Source organism: Saimiri boliviensis, chromosome 19 (assembly GCF_048565385.1).
Source record: "Saimiri boliviensis isolate mSaiBol1 chromosome 19, mSaiBol1.pri, whole genome shotgun sequence".
In the NCBI taxonomy this organism is placed as follows: Eukaryota; Metazoa; Chordata; class Mammalia; order Primates; family Cebidae; genus Saimiri; species Saimiri boliviensis.
In genome coordinates, this window is record NC_133467.1 from 15,177,007 (window position 1) to 15,190,851 (window position 13,845).

General features: G+C 45.9%; 1 protein-coding gene and 1 pseudogene across 4 annotated transcripts in view; one reads left to right on the top strand and one right to left on the bottom strand.

Moving 5' to 3' along the window:
• Positions 1 to 315: 315 nt before the first annotated feature.
• Positions 316 to 13,845, top strand: part of ABL2 (ABL proto-oncogene 2, non-receptor tyrosine kinase) — a 131,458-nt gene continuing 117,928 nt past the window's right edge. For all 4 annotated transcript variants that reach the window (XM_039459934.2, XM_039459935.2, XM_003925331.4 and 1 more), the window contains exon 1: positions 316 to 722. In XM_039459934.2, the coding sequence (XP_039315868.2) occupies positions 566 to 722 (157 nt within the window). In that variant the 5' untranslated portion in view covers positions 316 to 565. The remainder of the gene's footprint in view (positions 723 to 13,845) is intronic.
• LOC101048826 (UDP-GalNAc:beta-1,3-N-acetylgalactosaminyltransferase 1-like) lies at positions 9,671 to 11,564 on the bottom strand (annotated as a pseudogene).

Here is a 13,845-nt window from a genome sequence, read left to right on the forward strand (position 1 = left end):
GGCCGGAGACCAACCAACCCCAAAGGCGGTAGCGTGCGGAGCGGAACGCGGGAGGGGGTCGGCAAAGGCGGACTGAGGGGTGGGATGCCGAGGTGCGGCTACGGGACGCGGAGGACGAAAGACCTGAAGCAGCGGTGGCCGACAAATGAGGTGCGCACCGGGGGACCCACCCTGCGAGGAGGAGGGGGCGGCGGCGCGGCGGGGCGGGGCGGGGCGGCAGCCGGGAAGCCCTCCTTCCCAGCGGCGGAGGTGACTGGCGGGCGGGGGGCGGGAGACGCTCTGTCCCACGCTTTCCCAGCGCTCGGTGGTTTAAAGATGGCGGCGGCGGCGTTGGGGGCGCGGAGCGGCGGGAGGAGGAGGGAAAAGGAGAATCTGTGAGTCGCCTGGAGGCAGCGCGGCTGCTGCCGTGAAGAGTCCGGGTGTCGAGCCGCCAGCGGCCCAGCCGCTCAGGGCCAGGGCCTGGGCTGGGAGGGCGAGGCCGGAGCAGCGCCAGGAACCCGAGGCCGGAGCCGGGGAGGAATGTGACCAGGGGTCGGCTGGGGCGCGGGAGTACGCGAGCGCAGGGATGGGGCAGCAGGTGGGCCGCGTCGGGGAGGCTCCCGGGCTCCAGCAGCCTCAGCCCCGCGGGTTCCGGGGCAGCAGTGCAGCCAGGCCCTCCAGCCGCAGGCGGGACCCGGCGGGGCGCACCGCAGAGACCGGCTTCAATATCTTCACCCAGCATGGTGAGTGTGTCCGGGAGCCGGCGTGAGGGCGAGCGGGAGGCCGGGGGTCTGGGCAGGGTGGGTGGCGGACGGGCTGCCCTGGGGGTCGGGGGGTGGAGGGTGCCTGAGAGTGGGGGCGGAATCCGCTGCCATCTGGTCCAGTCCTGGGAGGCGAGTCACACCCCTCCCCCCTCGCGTCTTCAGCCTGGCTGGCAGCTCCCGGGGGCGGAGAAGGGAAGAGACGTGGGCTTGGGGACCCTGGATGGTCCTCTACTCTGAGATGGGACTGTGCGGCTGGAGAAGGAGAGTGAATAGCAGCTTCAGGGGAAGGAAGGATGAAGGGCGGTGTGAGCCCAGTCCCAGAGGTGGGAGCATAAACCGGTTGTTAGTGAAGAGGACATGAGTTGTATCCTAAGGGATTGGGAAATGGGAACTGAATTTCAGGAGATTGTGGCGTGTAAGGGTATATGTTTAAGTCAGGTGATGAGCAGTGTCAGGATAGTGAACTGTGGACAGTGCGCTGAAATGTCTTTCTGTAGGAAAGATGAAGGTAGCATCTCATCACTTTTGACATGCTTTTGTGGTTTGTTTTGTTTTGTATTTCGTTTTTACTAGAAACGAAAGGTTTTGCCACAGCCTCTGTACTATGCTTCTGAGTGGGACACACAATTCTGAGATTGCTGGCAGGGGCTAGAGGTTGGTGGGCATGGTTAGTACTTCAGTCAGGATATGAACAAGTTTTCCTTTGTACTGTGTGTGCGCGTGCGTGTACCCGCGTGCCCATATACATGCATACATGTATGTATGCTCCATGTAGTCTGAAAACCTATTATTTTGATCTCGTTTTTTTTTTTTTGAGACGTAGTTTCGCTCTTGTTGCCCAGGTTGGAGTGCAATGGCGCGATCTCGGCTCACCGCAACCTCCGCCTCCTGGGTTCAGGCATTTGTCCTGCCTCAGCCTCCTGAGTAGCTGGGATTACAGTCACGCACCACCACGCCCAGCTAATTTTTTTGCATTTTTAGTAGAGACGGGGTTTCACCATGTTGACCAGGATGGTCTCGATCTCTTGACCTCGTGATCCACCCGCCTCGGCCTCCCAAAGTGCTGGGATTACAGGCTTGAGCCACCGCGCCCGGCCTTAAGCTGAGTTGTTTCTTAATGGAGGAGATACAGGTGATTCTGGACCATTACATTTTACATGTCTCCTTTTTTTTTTTTTTTTTTTGTTTTGTTTTTAAGGTGGGGTTTCACCATGATGGCCAGGCTGATCTTGAACTCCTGACCTCAGGTATTCCACCCACCTCGGCCTCCCAAAGTGTTAGGATTACAGGCGTGAGCCACAGCACCTGGCCTATTTTTTTGTTTTTTTTGAAATGGAGTTTCACACTGTTGCCCGGCTGGAGCACAGTGACACAATCTTGGTTCACTGTAACCTCTGCCTCCCAGATTCAAGCGATTCTCTTGTCTCAGCCTCTGAGTAGCTGGGATTACGGGTGTCCACCACCACTCTGGCTAATTTTTTGTATTTTTAGTATAGATGGGGCTTCACTTTGTTGGCCAGGCTGGTCTCCAATGCCTGACCTCGTGATCCACTTTTGTCGGCCTCCCAGTGTGTTGGAATTACAGGCATGAGCAACCACACCTGGCCATATGTCTACTTTTTTTTTTTTTTTTGAGACGGAGTTTTGCTCTTGTTACCCAGGCTGGAGTGCAATGGTGCGATCTCAGCTCATCGCAACCTCCGCCTCCTGGGTTCGAGTAATTCTCCTGCTTTAGCCTCCCGAGTAGCTGGGACTACAGGCACGCGCCACCATGCCCAGCTAATTTTTGTATTTTTAGTAGAGACGGGGTTTCACCTTGTTGACCAGGATGGTCTCGATCTCTTGACCTCGTGATCCACCCACCTCGGCCTCCCAAAGTGCTGGGATTATAGACGTGAGCCACCGTACCCGGCCCTGTCTTCTTTTAAATATGTGCTTGAGAGTCTCTTTCAGTTATATATGAATGCTATATGAAGGTGATAGCTGAGTTAATCTTTATTAAAATCACTTCATAGAGCAAAAGAGGGAAGAATGGATTAATGGTTTATAGGGAAGAAATCAAGTAAGCTTCGCTTTGTGGGAAGTGTTACTATGCATTAAACTTGGCCTAGCAGATGGGTGAACCTCTTCCTCTACTATCCTATTCAGTATATAAGGTTTTCCAAGAAAGAAGAAGTCATGAAGAATGGAATAGGAAGACATTTTGAGGATCTGGATCTATGGAAAGGGAAAAAGAGAACAGGCTGGGCAGGAGAAACAACTTGAGCAGGTACAATGGGAATAGACATAATTTGTTGATAGGATAGTGAGGAGACGTCTGTCAGAAATGAAGTGTCATTATGAGTTGGAAAAAAAAAAGATCCTATAGCAAAAATGGGAAGAGTCCAGTTCTGTTTCTGGCTCTACCTGGCTGGGTGATTTTAGTCACCATTTTTGGATTTCTTTATCTGTAAAGTGAGGAGGTTGACCTAGATGATCTCTAAGATACTTTTTGGGTTTACGGACGCAGTAGAAAGAAAATTTTGATAGGCTGCATGGGACTGGGTTATGGAAAAATCTCGCAGAGAAGTTTATATCCTTTTACTTGATTGGCTATTTTAAATCGAAGTTCTCGTTTTATATGCTTGAAATTACTCCTCCTATTGGCACTGTTTTTTCAGTAGTAACTGGCCTTGAGTGGTGGCAGTGCCAATAGGAGGAGTAATTTCAAGGGGCTTTTCATTCATTCAACAAACAAGGGTTTTTTTTGAGCACCTATTATGTACTAGGTTGTGGGATGTTGCTGTAAACATAACAGAGTCCCTGCCCTTTGGGACTTACAGGGCTTTATAATTTGATAGACGATGAAAGGAGAGATCACTTTGGAGTATTTGTTAAGGGAATGAACTCTGACTCATTTTTCCTGGATTTGAAACCTTGCTCTGCTGCTTATGAACTTTGTGACCTGGGGCAAGTTATTTAACTTTTCTGTGCCTTGGACTGTTCATTTGTAAAGTGGTGATAATAATAATAATACCTAGTATTGCCGGGCTTGGTGGCTCACGCCTGTAATCCCAGCACTTTGGGAGGCTGAGGCAGGTGGATCACCTGAGGTCAGTAGTTTGAGACCAGCCTAACCAATGTGGAAAAACCCCATCTCTACCAAAAATACAAAATTAGCTGGGCGTGGTGGCACATTCCTGTAATCCCAGTTCCTGGGGAGGCTGAGGAAGGAGAATCGCTTGAACTCAGGAGGCAGAGGTTGCAGTGAGCTGAGATTACGCCATTGCACTCTAGACTGGGCAACAAGAGCAAAACTCTGTCTCAGTAATAATAATAATACCTAGTATTAAATAAAAGTGCCTGGCACATAGTGTAACCTAAATGTGTGTCAGCTGCTGCCATTACTAATACTACTGTTAATATTAAAAATAGGGATAATTTGAAGATGACAACAGGATTTTGAAGTTGGCTAACTGGAATGATGATGATTCAATTGACAAGTTTGGAAGTTAGAAGCTGATTGAAAAAACGGGAACAGGGCAAGTTTATTTACCAAATACTAGTGAAATGAGAGGAATTAGCAAATAATATAGGAAACAAAGGTGAAGTGAGTACTGTTTTTTAGACAGGTGGGTTTAAAAACTTTTTTTCTGTAGATCGTAGTTGCTTAACCTTGGTGGTATAGACATTTTGGGCTGGCTGATTCTCTGTTATTGGGGGCTGTCCGGTGCGTTGTAGGGTGTTTAGCAGCGTCCTAGGACTCTACCCACTAGATACCAGTAGCACCTTCTTTTTGCCCCTTACTTGTTACAAATAAAAATGTCTCCAGGCATTGTTAAATCTCCTAGGGGGCAGAATTGTCCCTAGTTGAGGATGATACTTAAAAATGTGATAGATTGTGAGTTGAATGAATGAATGAATTAGATTCAGAAGCTTCTCAGTGGATGTATCATTTGACATTTACATGGTAAATATAGATACTTGAATCTAGTGTACAAATTACTGTCTTGAGTTTGCAATTTTGAGATATTAGCACATAATTTCATATGTGAACGTTAGTTCTGTTAGCCTCTTAGGTTTAAATGTAGGTTTTGATGTAAGTCACATACTGTATTTAGTTAATAAGTAAAAAGGTATATACATTATGGAAGTAGTTTATCAGAGTCTAGGACTTTTCTTTTTTTTTAGCTAAAATGGTCATTTTTCATTGTTAATAATATGTTGGTAAGCTGTGGTAATAATTTGCCTTGCCAGAAGTGATTTTTGTGAATGTAATTTAGAAGGAACAAAAATAATAGAACTATTTTTGGTATGAAAGGAGTGAGTACTGTGTGACTCTTCTGAGCTCTGCTATTTTTTTTTTTTTTTTTTTTTTTTTTTTTTTGAGACGGAGTTTCGCTCTTGTTACCCAGGCTGGAGTGCAATGGCGCGATCTCGGCTCACCGCAACCTCCGCCTCCTGGGTTCAGGCAATTCTCCTGCCTCAGCCTCCTGAGTAGCTGGGATTACAGGCATGCACCACCATGCCTAGCTGATTTTTTGTATTTTTAGTAGAGACAGGGTTTCACCATGTTGACCAGGATGCTCTCGATCTCTTGACCTTGTGATCCACCCTCCTCAGCCTCCCAAAGTGCTGGGATTACAGGCGTGAGCCACCGCGCCTGGCTCTGCTATTTTTTTTTTTAAAGACTTTTATTTTATGTTTTATTTTAGAGAAAGGTCTTGCTCTCCCACCCAGGCTGGACTGCAGTGCTGCGATCGTAGATCACCGCAGCCTTAAACTCCAGGACTATAGGCACACACCACCATACCTGGGTAATATATATATATATTTTTTTTTTCTTTTTTTTTTTGGTAGAGATGGAGATCATACTATGTTGCTCAGGCTGCTCTCAAACTCCTAGGCTGAAATGATCCCCTGCCTCAGCCTCCCAAAATGCTGGAATTATAGATAGGTGTGAGCCACTGCAACGGGCAAGCTCTGCTGTTGAACTTTTTTGGTGAGGTGATGTTTTGTGACTAATATTTTAGGGTTGAATACTTACTTGTCTTTTAAATATCTCACATACCTTTCAACATGATCTACTTCAGCTTCCCTCTCTCATTTTATAAAAATTCTATTAAAGGGGCCGGGCGCGGTGGCTCAAGCCTGTAATCCCAGCACTTTGGGAGGCCGAGGCCGGTGGATCACGAGGTCAAGAGATTGAGACCAACGTGGTCAACATGGTGAAACCCCATCTCTACTAAAAATACAAAAAATCAGCTGGGCATGGTGGCGCGTGCCTATAATCCCAGCTACTCAGGAGGCTGAGGCAGGAGAAATGCCTGAACCCAGGAGGCAGAGGTTGCGGTGAGCCGAGATCGTGCCATTGCACTCCAGCCTGGGTAACAAGAGCGAAACTCTGTCTCAAAAAAAAAAAAAAATTCTATTAAAAATTAATCTTAGGCCACGTGTGGTGGCTCACACCTGTTAATCGCAGCACTTTGGGAGGCCCAAGTGGGCAGATTACCTGAGGTCTGGAGTTCAAGACTAGCCTGGCCAACTTGGTGAAACCCCGTCTCTACTAAAAAAAAAAAAAAAAAAAAATACAAAAATTATCCAGGTGTGGTGCTGGGCATCTGTAATCCCAGCTACTCAGGAGGCGGAGGCAGGAGAATTGCTTCAACCCAGGAGGTAGAGATTGTATCACTTCATTCCAGTCTGGAAGACAGAGTGAGACTTCATCTCAAAAAAAAAAAAAAAAAAAAAAAAATTAACCTTTGGGCTGGGTGTGATGGCTCATACCTGTAATCCCAGCACTTTAGGAGGCCAAGCTGGGTGGATCACGAGTTCAGGAGTCCCAGATCAGCCTGACCAACATGGTGAAGCCTCTTCTCTACTAAAATATAAAAATTAGGCTGGGCACGGTGGCTCACACCTGTAATCCCAGGCCTTTGGGAGGCCAGGGCGGGCGGATCACGAGGTCAGGCGATGGAGACCATCCTGGCCCACATGGTGAAACCCTGTCTCTACTAAAAATACAAAAATTAGCTGGGTGTGGTGGTATGCACCTGTTATCCCAGCTACTCAGTAGGCTGAGGCAGGAGAATGGCTTGAACCTGGGAGGCAGAGGTTGCAGTGAGCCGAGATTGCACCACTGCACTCCAGCCTGGCGACAGAGCAAGACTTCATCTCAAAAAAAAAAAACTAGCCAGGCGTGGTTGTGGGTGCTTGTAATCCGTGCTACTCAGGAGGCTGAGGCAGGAGAAATACTTGAACCTGGGAGGTGGAGGTTGCAGTGAGCCAAAATCACGGCTTGGCAACAGAGTGAGATTCCATCTCAAAAAATACACACACACACACACACATAAATAAATATATAAATAGAAAAATTAAAAATTATGAAGTTGGGAATAATAAAAAAGTTTCCTTAAATTCATTATGTTAAGTGACTTGATTTATTTATATTGGATCTGTAGGGCTTTATTTTTGTTTTCTGTTTTTGTGAGGCAGTGTCTCTGTTGCCCAGGCTGGAGTGCAGTGGCAAGATCATGGCTCACTGCAGCCTTGACCTCCCAGGCTTAAGTGATCCACCTCTTAGCCTCCTGAATACCTGGGACTACAGGTGCATGCCACCATGCCTTTCTCTTTTTTTTTTTTTTTTTTTTGAGACAGAGTTTTGCCATGTTGCCCATGCTGGTTTTGAACTCTTGGGCTCAAGTGATCTGCCTGCCTTAGTTTCTCAAAATCCTGGGATTACAGATCTGAGCCACCACCCCTGGCCAGTAGTTCATGTTTTAATTTTTTTTTTTTTAGAGATGGGGTTTCGCCATATTGTTCAGGCTGGTCTTTAACTCCTGATCTCAGGTGATCCACCGGCCTCACCCTCCCAAAGTGCTAGGATTACAGGTGTGAGCTACCACTCCCAGCCCGTGTTTTAATTTTGCAGAATGAAGGCTGTCGGCACCTCAGGTTGAAAATGATACTATGGAAAGGACAGGAAGGCTGTTGCAAGGGAATTTTAATTATGGTGACTTAATAGCAGAACTAAGCTTTAAAAAAAAATTTATTTATTTTCCTTTTTTTCTTGTGCTCCAGTCCTGCAGACTAAACTTTTAAAAGTAAGTCAGCTGTTAGATTTTTATTAACCTCCAAATCTGTATAAGTCATAGATGTGTTAGTGAGGTCCCTATTTTTAGCAAAGTGATAAAATAAGTTGTGGTACAGATTCTGTTATCACAGCCTGCTTGGCAGTAAAATTCCAAGTAAAGTGCTGAAGTCTGAAGTTTCTCCTTAAGAGTCTTTAGTCTGCTTTACTTAATAGTTTATTTACTTGGGGTTTTTTTGTTTGTTTTGTTTTGAGACAGGGTCTTGCTCTATTGCCCAGGCTGGAGTGCTGTGGCATGATGATAGCTCACTGCAGCTCAAACTCTTGGCTGAAGCCATCCCTGACTCAGCCTCCTGGGTACCTGGGACTGTAAGTGCATGCCACCACACCTGGCTAATACTTAAATTTTTCTGTAGAGATGGGGTCTTGCTTTACTGCCTAGGCTGGTCTTGAATTCTTGGGCTCAAGCGATTCTCCCAAAATGCCAGGATTAAAGGCCTGAGCCTCTGCATCTAGACTTTTTTTTTTGCTTGTTTCTGAGAGGGAATCTTGTTTTGTCTCCCAGCCTGTAGTGCAGTGGCAAGATCTTGGCTCACTACAACCTCTGCCTCCTAGATTCAAGGGATTTTCCTGCCTTAGCCTCCTGAGAAACTGGGATTACAGGCACCCGCTACCATGCCTGGCTAATTTTTATATCTTAGTAGAGATGGGTCTTCACCTTGTTGGTCAGGCTTATCTGGAACTCCTGGCTTCAAACGATATCCGCCCACCTGGGCCTCCCATAGTGCTGGGATTACAGGTGTGAGCCACTGCGCTTTTTGTTGTTGTTGTTGTTGTTGTTGTTGTTGTTGTTTTTCTCTTTTTTTTTTTCTTTTTTTTTTTTTGAGACGGAGTTTTGCTCTTGTTACCCAGGCTGGAGTGCAATGGCACGATCTCGGCTCACCACAACCTCCGCCTCCTGGATTCAAGCATTTCTCCTTCCTCAGCCTCCTGAGTAGCTGGGATTACAGGCACGCGCCACCATGCCCAGCTAATTTTTTGTATTTTTAGTAGAGACGGGGTTTCACCATGTTGACCAGGATGGTCTCGATCTCTTGACCTCGTGATCCACCCGCCTCGGCCTCCCAAAGTGCTGGGATTACAGGCTTGAGCCACCGCGCCCGGCCTGTTGTTGTTGTTTTAAAGGTATTCAGTTCCTCTGAATATCATTTTTGATTTTTGTCACAATAAATCATAAGGTTTAACCAGTCTGTGGGTTCTTCATGAGTTTCAGGCTGAGTGTGGTGGCTCACACCTGTGAGCACTTCGGAAGGCTCACGCCTGTCAGTACTTTCGGAGGCCTAGGTGGGCAGATCATGAGGTCAGGAGATCCTGGCCAACATGCTGAAACCCCATCTCTACTAAAAATACAAAAATTAGCTGGCTGTGGTGGTGCACGCCTGTAGCCCTAGCTACTCAGGAGGCTGAGGCAGGAGAATCGCTTGAACCCGGGAGGCAGAGGTTGCAGTGAGCCAAGATCGCGTCACTGCACTCCACCATGGCAACAGTGCAAGACTCCTTCTCCAAAAAATAAAAATAAAAAATTAGGCAGGCATGGTGGTGGGTGCCTGTAATCCCAGCTAATCAGGAGGTTGAGGCAGGAGAATCACTTGAACCCAGGAAGCGGAGGTTGCAGTGAGCCGAGATCGCACCACTGCACTCCAGCCTGGGGGACAGAGGGAGACTTGTTCTTAAAAAAAAAAAGAGTTCCAGTTAAGTGTAAGCTGGCACACTGACCTTCCCAATAATTTTCATGGTATGAACTTTCACTTTTTCCGCAAAATATCCTGTCCTTCTAGGGTTTCGATAGAATGTGAAGTTAATGGCATGTGATGTTCCTTAGCATAATCTGCTAAAAAGTGATCATCTCCTTGGAAGAAAAGCCGTGGGCTGCAGTCACACATCCAAATTGACAGACATCTGAATGGATTCTATATAAAAAGAAAAGATTTGTGTCTTCTGGAATATGAATATCCACTTGTAATAAATTCAAACATCCTGACGTAAACATCATGGGTTTTATGTGACCCATCATTTCATGCATCCTGGGCATCAAATCTCTGGACATTATATAACCCAACCCACTGGAGTAGGGAGGAAACACCTTGAAAGGATACTGCTGGTATGAAATATATGGAGTCTTTTGGTAAAATCCTCTATGGGAATATTTATCCATTAGAGGATAACCTGTGAAAAACTTCTCTAAGTGGTTTAAGTTTAAAAGATACTACAGTAAATTGCCAGTATTGATGAAAACGTAAATGTCTGTCTTCATGATGTAGTTGGCAATGAGGCATAACTCAGTTACCCACCTCAGTGCCATAATAGGTTGTTTTTGTTTGTTTGAGATGGAGTCTTGCTCTGTCACCCAGGCTGGAGTGCAGAGGTGCGATCTCTGCTCACTGCAGCCTCCACCTCCTGGGCTCAGGTAAATCTTGTGCCTCAGCCTTCCACGTAGCTGGGATTACAGGCACACATCATCATGCCCAGCTAATTTTTGTATTTTCAATATAGACGACCATTTTGGCCAGGCTGGTCTTGAACTCCTGGCCTCAAGCAGTTCACCTGCCTTGGCCTCCCAACGTGCCGGGGCTACAGATGTGAGCCACTGTACCCAGCCAGTTTTCAAGGTCAGGTTATCTTATGTGTCTGACAAATCTTACTGGATTACATCACCATAAAGAAGTTTTTTTTTTTTTTTTTTGTTTTTTTTTTTTTTTTTTTTTTGAGACGGAGTTTCGCTCTTGTTACCCAGGCTGGAGTGCAATGGCTCGATCTCGGCTCACCGCAACCTCTGCCTCCTGGGTTCAGGCAATTCTCCTGCCTCAGCCTCCTGAGTAGCTGGGATCACAAGCACGCACCACCATGCCCAGCTAATTTTTTGTATTTTTAGTAGAGACGGGGTTTCACCACGTTGACCAGGATGGTCTCGATCTCTCGACCTCGTGATCCACCCGCCTCGGCCTCCCAAAGTGCTGGGATTACAGGCTTGAGCCACCGCGCCCGGCCTTTTTTTTTTTTTTTTTGAGGTGTAGTCTCTGTTGCCTGGGCTTGGGTGCAGTGGCGCAGTCTTGGCTCATTGCAACCTTCACTTTCTGGGTTCAAGTGATTCTTCTGCCTCAGCCTCCTGAGCAGCTGGGACTACAGGCATGTGTCACCACATCTGGCTAATTTTTTGTATTTTTAGTAGAGGCAGGGTTTCATCGTGTTAGCCAGGATGGTCTCAATCTCCTGACCTCATGATCTGCCCGCCTCAGCCTCCCAAAGTGTTGGGATTACAGGCGTGAGCCATTGCGCCCTGCCAAGAAGATGTTAATCCTCTGACAGTGAACAGTTTGTCTTTTAGCCTGTTGACCTAATAAGAAATATTTAAGAACCTCACATCCCCATCAAGACTTTTTTTCACCCCAAGTAACGTTGATGGCCCATCTAACTTTCACACCTAAGGTGTGGGAGGTCACTAGGATAACCAGAATTGGATTTTGGTGAGAGCGGTTTGAATGCTCTCAAAGTGTGAAGTGAAAGTCTCGCTGTAAATTGGCTTATACTTGTAAAGGTACATCCAGTCTATGCGTTCTCTCACATTGTAGTGGGAAAGGCTGAGATAGCACATCAGGAGGAGAATCAGGAGTGGCAGCAGCAGGAGACCCCATGTGAGAGATCTCAGTGATCGATATCCTGCTGGGAAGGGCGGTCGGGAGAGCCAGCGCCATCCACAGCAGCTTGGAAACTTGCAAGTTCTCCTTGACTGATTCCTTCTTAGTGAAAGGGTCTTCAGTTTCACCAGTTGAACGTTCAGCAGTATGTAGTTATCAAAATAATGCTACTAAAAAGCAGACTTTCAGATCGGCTTAAAATCCTGCTATATACTGCTTATAAAACACAACTGTAGAATTTCAGAAGAGATTAAAGCAATAGCCAAAGTTTGTTTCTTGTATTCCATGCTTTAGTCAAAACACTCAAGATTTGCTGTGAACTACTACAAAAACAGAAAAAAAAGACATGGTTTGGTGATTTCTTCCTTGGTAGTGGATTTTCCTGACAATGCGACCACCTCCTAAAGAAGAGGACACTCTGCTGTGCCCCACACACTTGAGCTCACAAGTGGCAGGCAGCTGGTGCTTTATCTGCTTTAAAAAGAAAACAAAAACCAAACAAGAAAAACCAGCATCCCACCACCATTGTATGTTTTTATTCCTCTTTACTTCACTCTATCTTTCAAAACAGGGAATGATGAGGATACTATTTGTGTCGTTTTTAGAGCTTTTGAAGACCTTTTATGTCTTTCATCTCATTTGACCTTTACAACTACTCTAAAATAGGTGAAGCAGGTATTAATCTTCCCATTTCGTAGGTGAAGAGTTTAGAAAATCAAGTGACTTCCTGAGGTCACATAACTGTTAAATGATAGAGCTGGGACTGATAGTTTTGTGTCCAAGTCTTGCCAGAGTGTAGAGATTTAGAGAATATGGGTTTTAAAATCAGTTAGAATTGCATGTAAATCCTGCTTTGTGTTTGACATTAGTACATGGTTTATACCTCACAACAGGTTGTTGAAAGAATTGAATGATAAAATTGTACGAGACTCTTAAGGAAGTGCCGGGCACTGTGGTGCTCAATAAGTGTCACTTTTATTGTCTTCATTTACCTCAAGATGATTGTGAAGAGTATATGAGTTGTATGTGAAAATGTTTTGTAAACTGAAGCACTGCTATTATGATTGCAATGGCATGCCAAAGCGTAGAATTGCCTTAGCACTTATATTTATTTATTTTCTCTTTTTATTAAGCTCCTCTTATTAGAAAAGGTAAAGGAATTTTGGGGATCTGAAATCACAGGAGAATCTGAAATCACTTTAGGTTTACCTTCCTTGGAAGGTAAGTGATATCCTCCCTAGATCATTTGTTTTTGTCTTAGGGGCTGGGTGTCAGTATGTGTTGTGCATGGTTCTTGCAGACATCTTCTTCTTCTATCAAAGAACTTGAACCAGAAACACTGGCCAATGCAAATTTAAAGTTGATGGAGACTTCATTCTAAGTTGGCACATTTGTTTGCTGGTTAATATTTAATTACTTTTTGAAATGACTTTATTGTAATCTTCTTTATCTGACATACTTTAAGACTTTTTTTTTCTTTCCTGTGTTATTTTTACCTCTGGATGTAAAGTTCCTTCTTTTTTTTTTTTTTTTTTGAGACGGAGTTTTGCTCTTGTTACCCAGGCTGGAGTGCAATGGCGTGATCCTGGCTCACCGCAACCTCCGCCTCCTGGGTTCAGGCAATTCTCCTGCCTCAGCCTCCTGAGTAGCTGGGATTACAGGCACATGCCACCATGCCCAGCTAATTTTTTGTATTTTTAGTAGAGACGGGGTTTCACCATGATGACCAGGATGGTCTCGATCTCTTGACCTCGTGATCCACCCGCTTCGGCCTCCCAAAGTGCTGGGATTACAGGTGTGAGCCACCGTGCCCGGCTGTAAAGTTCCTTCTTAAAAGCTTGTTTAGGCCAGGCATGGTGGCCCATACCTGTAATCCCAGCACTTTGGGAGGTCTTGGGAGATGGATTGATTTAGCTCAGGAGTTCAAGACCAGCTCGGGCAACATGATGAAACCCTGTCTCTACAAAAAATACAAAAACTAGCTAGGCATGGTGGTGCACACCTGTAGTCCCAGCTACTTGGGAGGCTAGGGTGAGAGGATCACTTGAACCCAGGAGGTTGAGGCTGCAGTGAGCCATAATCATACCACTGCACTCCAGCCTGGGTGACAGAGAGAGACCCTGTCTCGGGGGAAAAAAAAAAAAAAACTTGTTTAGTACGATTATCTTCTTCTTTTTTTTTTTGAGACGGAGTTTTGCTCTTGTTACCCAGGCTGGAGTGCAATGGCGCGATCTTGGCTCACTGCAACCTCCGCCTCCTGGGCTCAGGCAATTCTCCTGCCTCAGCCTCCTAAGTAGCTGGGATTACAGGCATGCGCCACCACGCCCAGCTAGTTTTT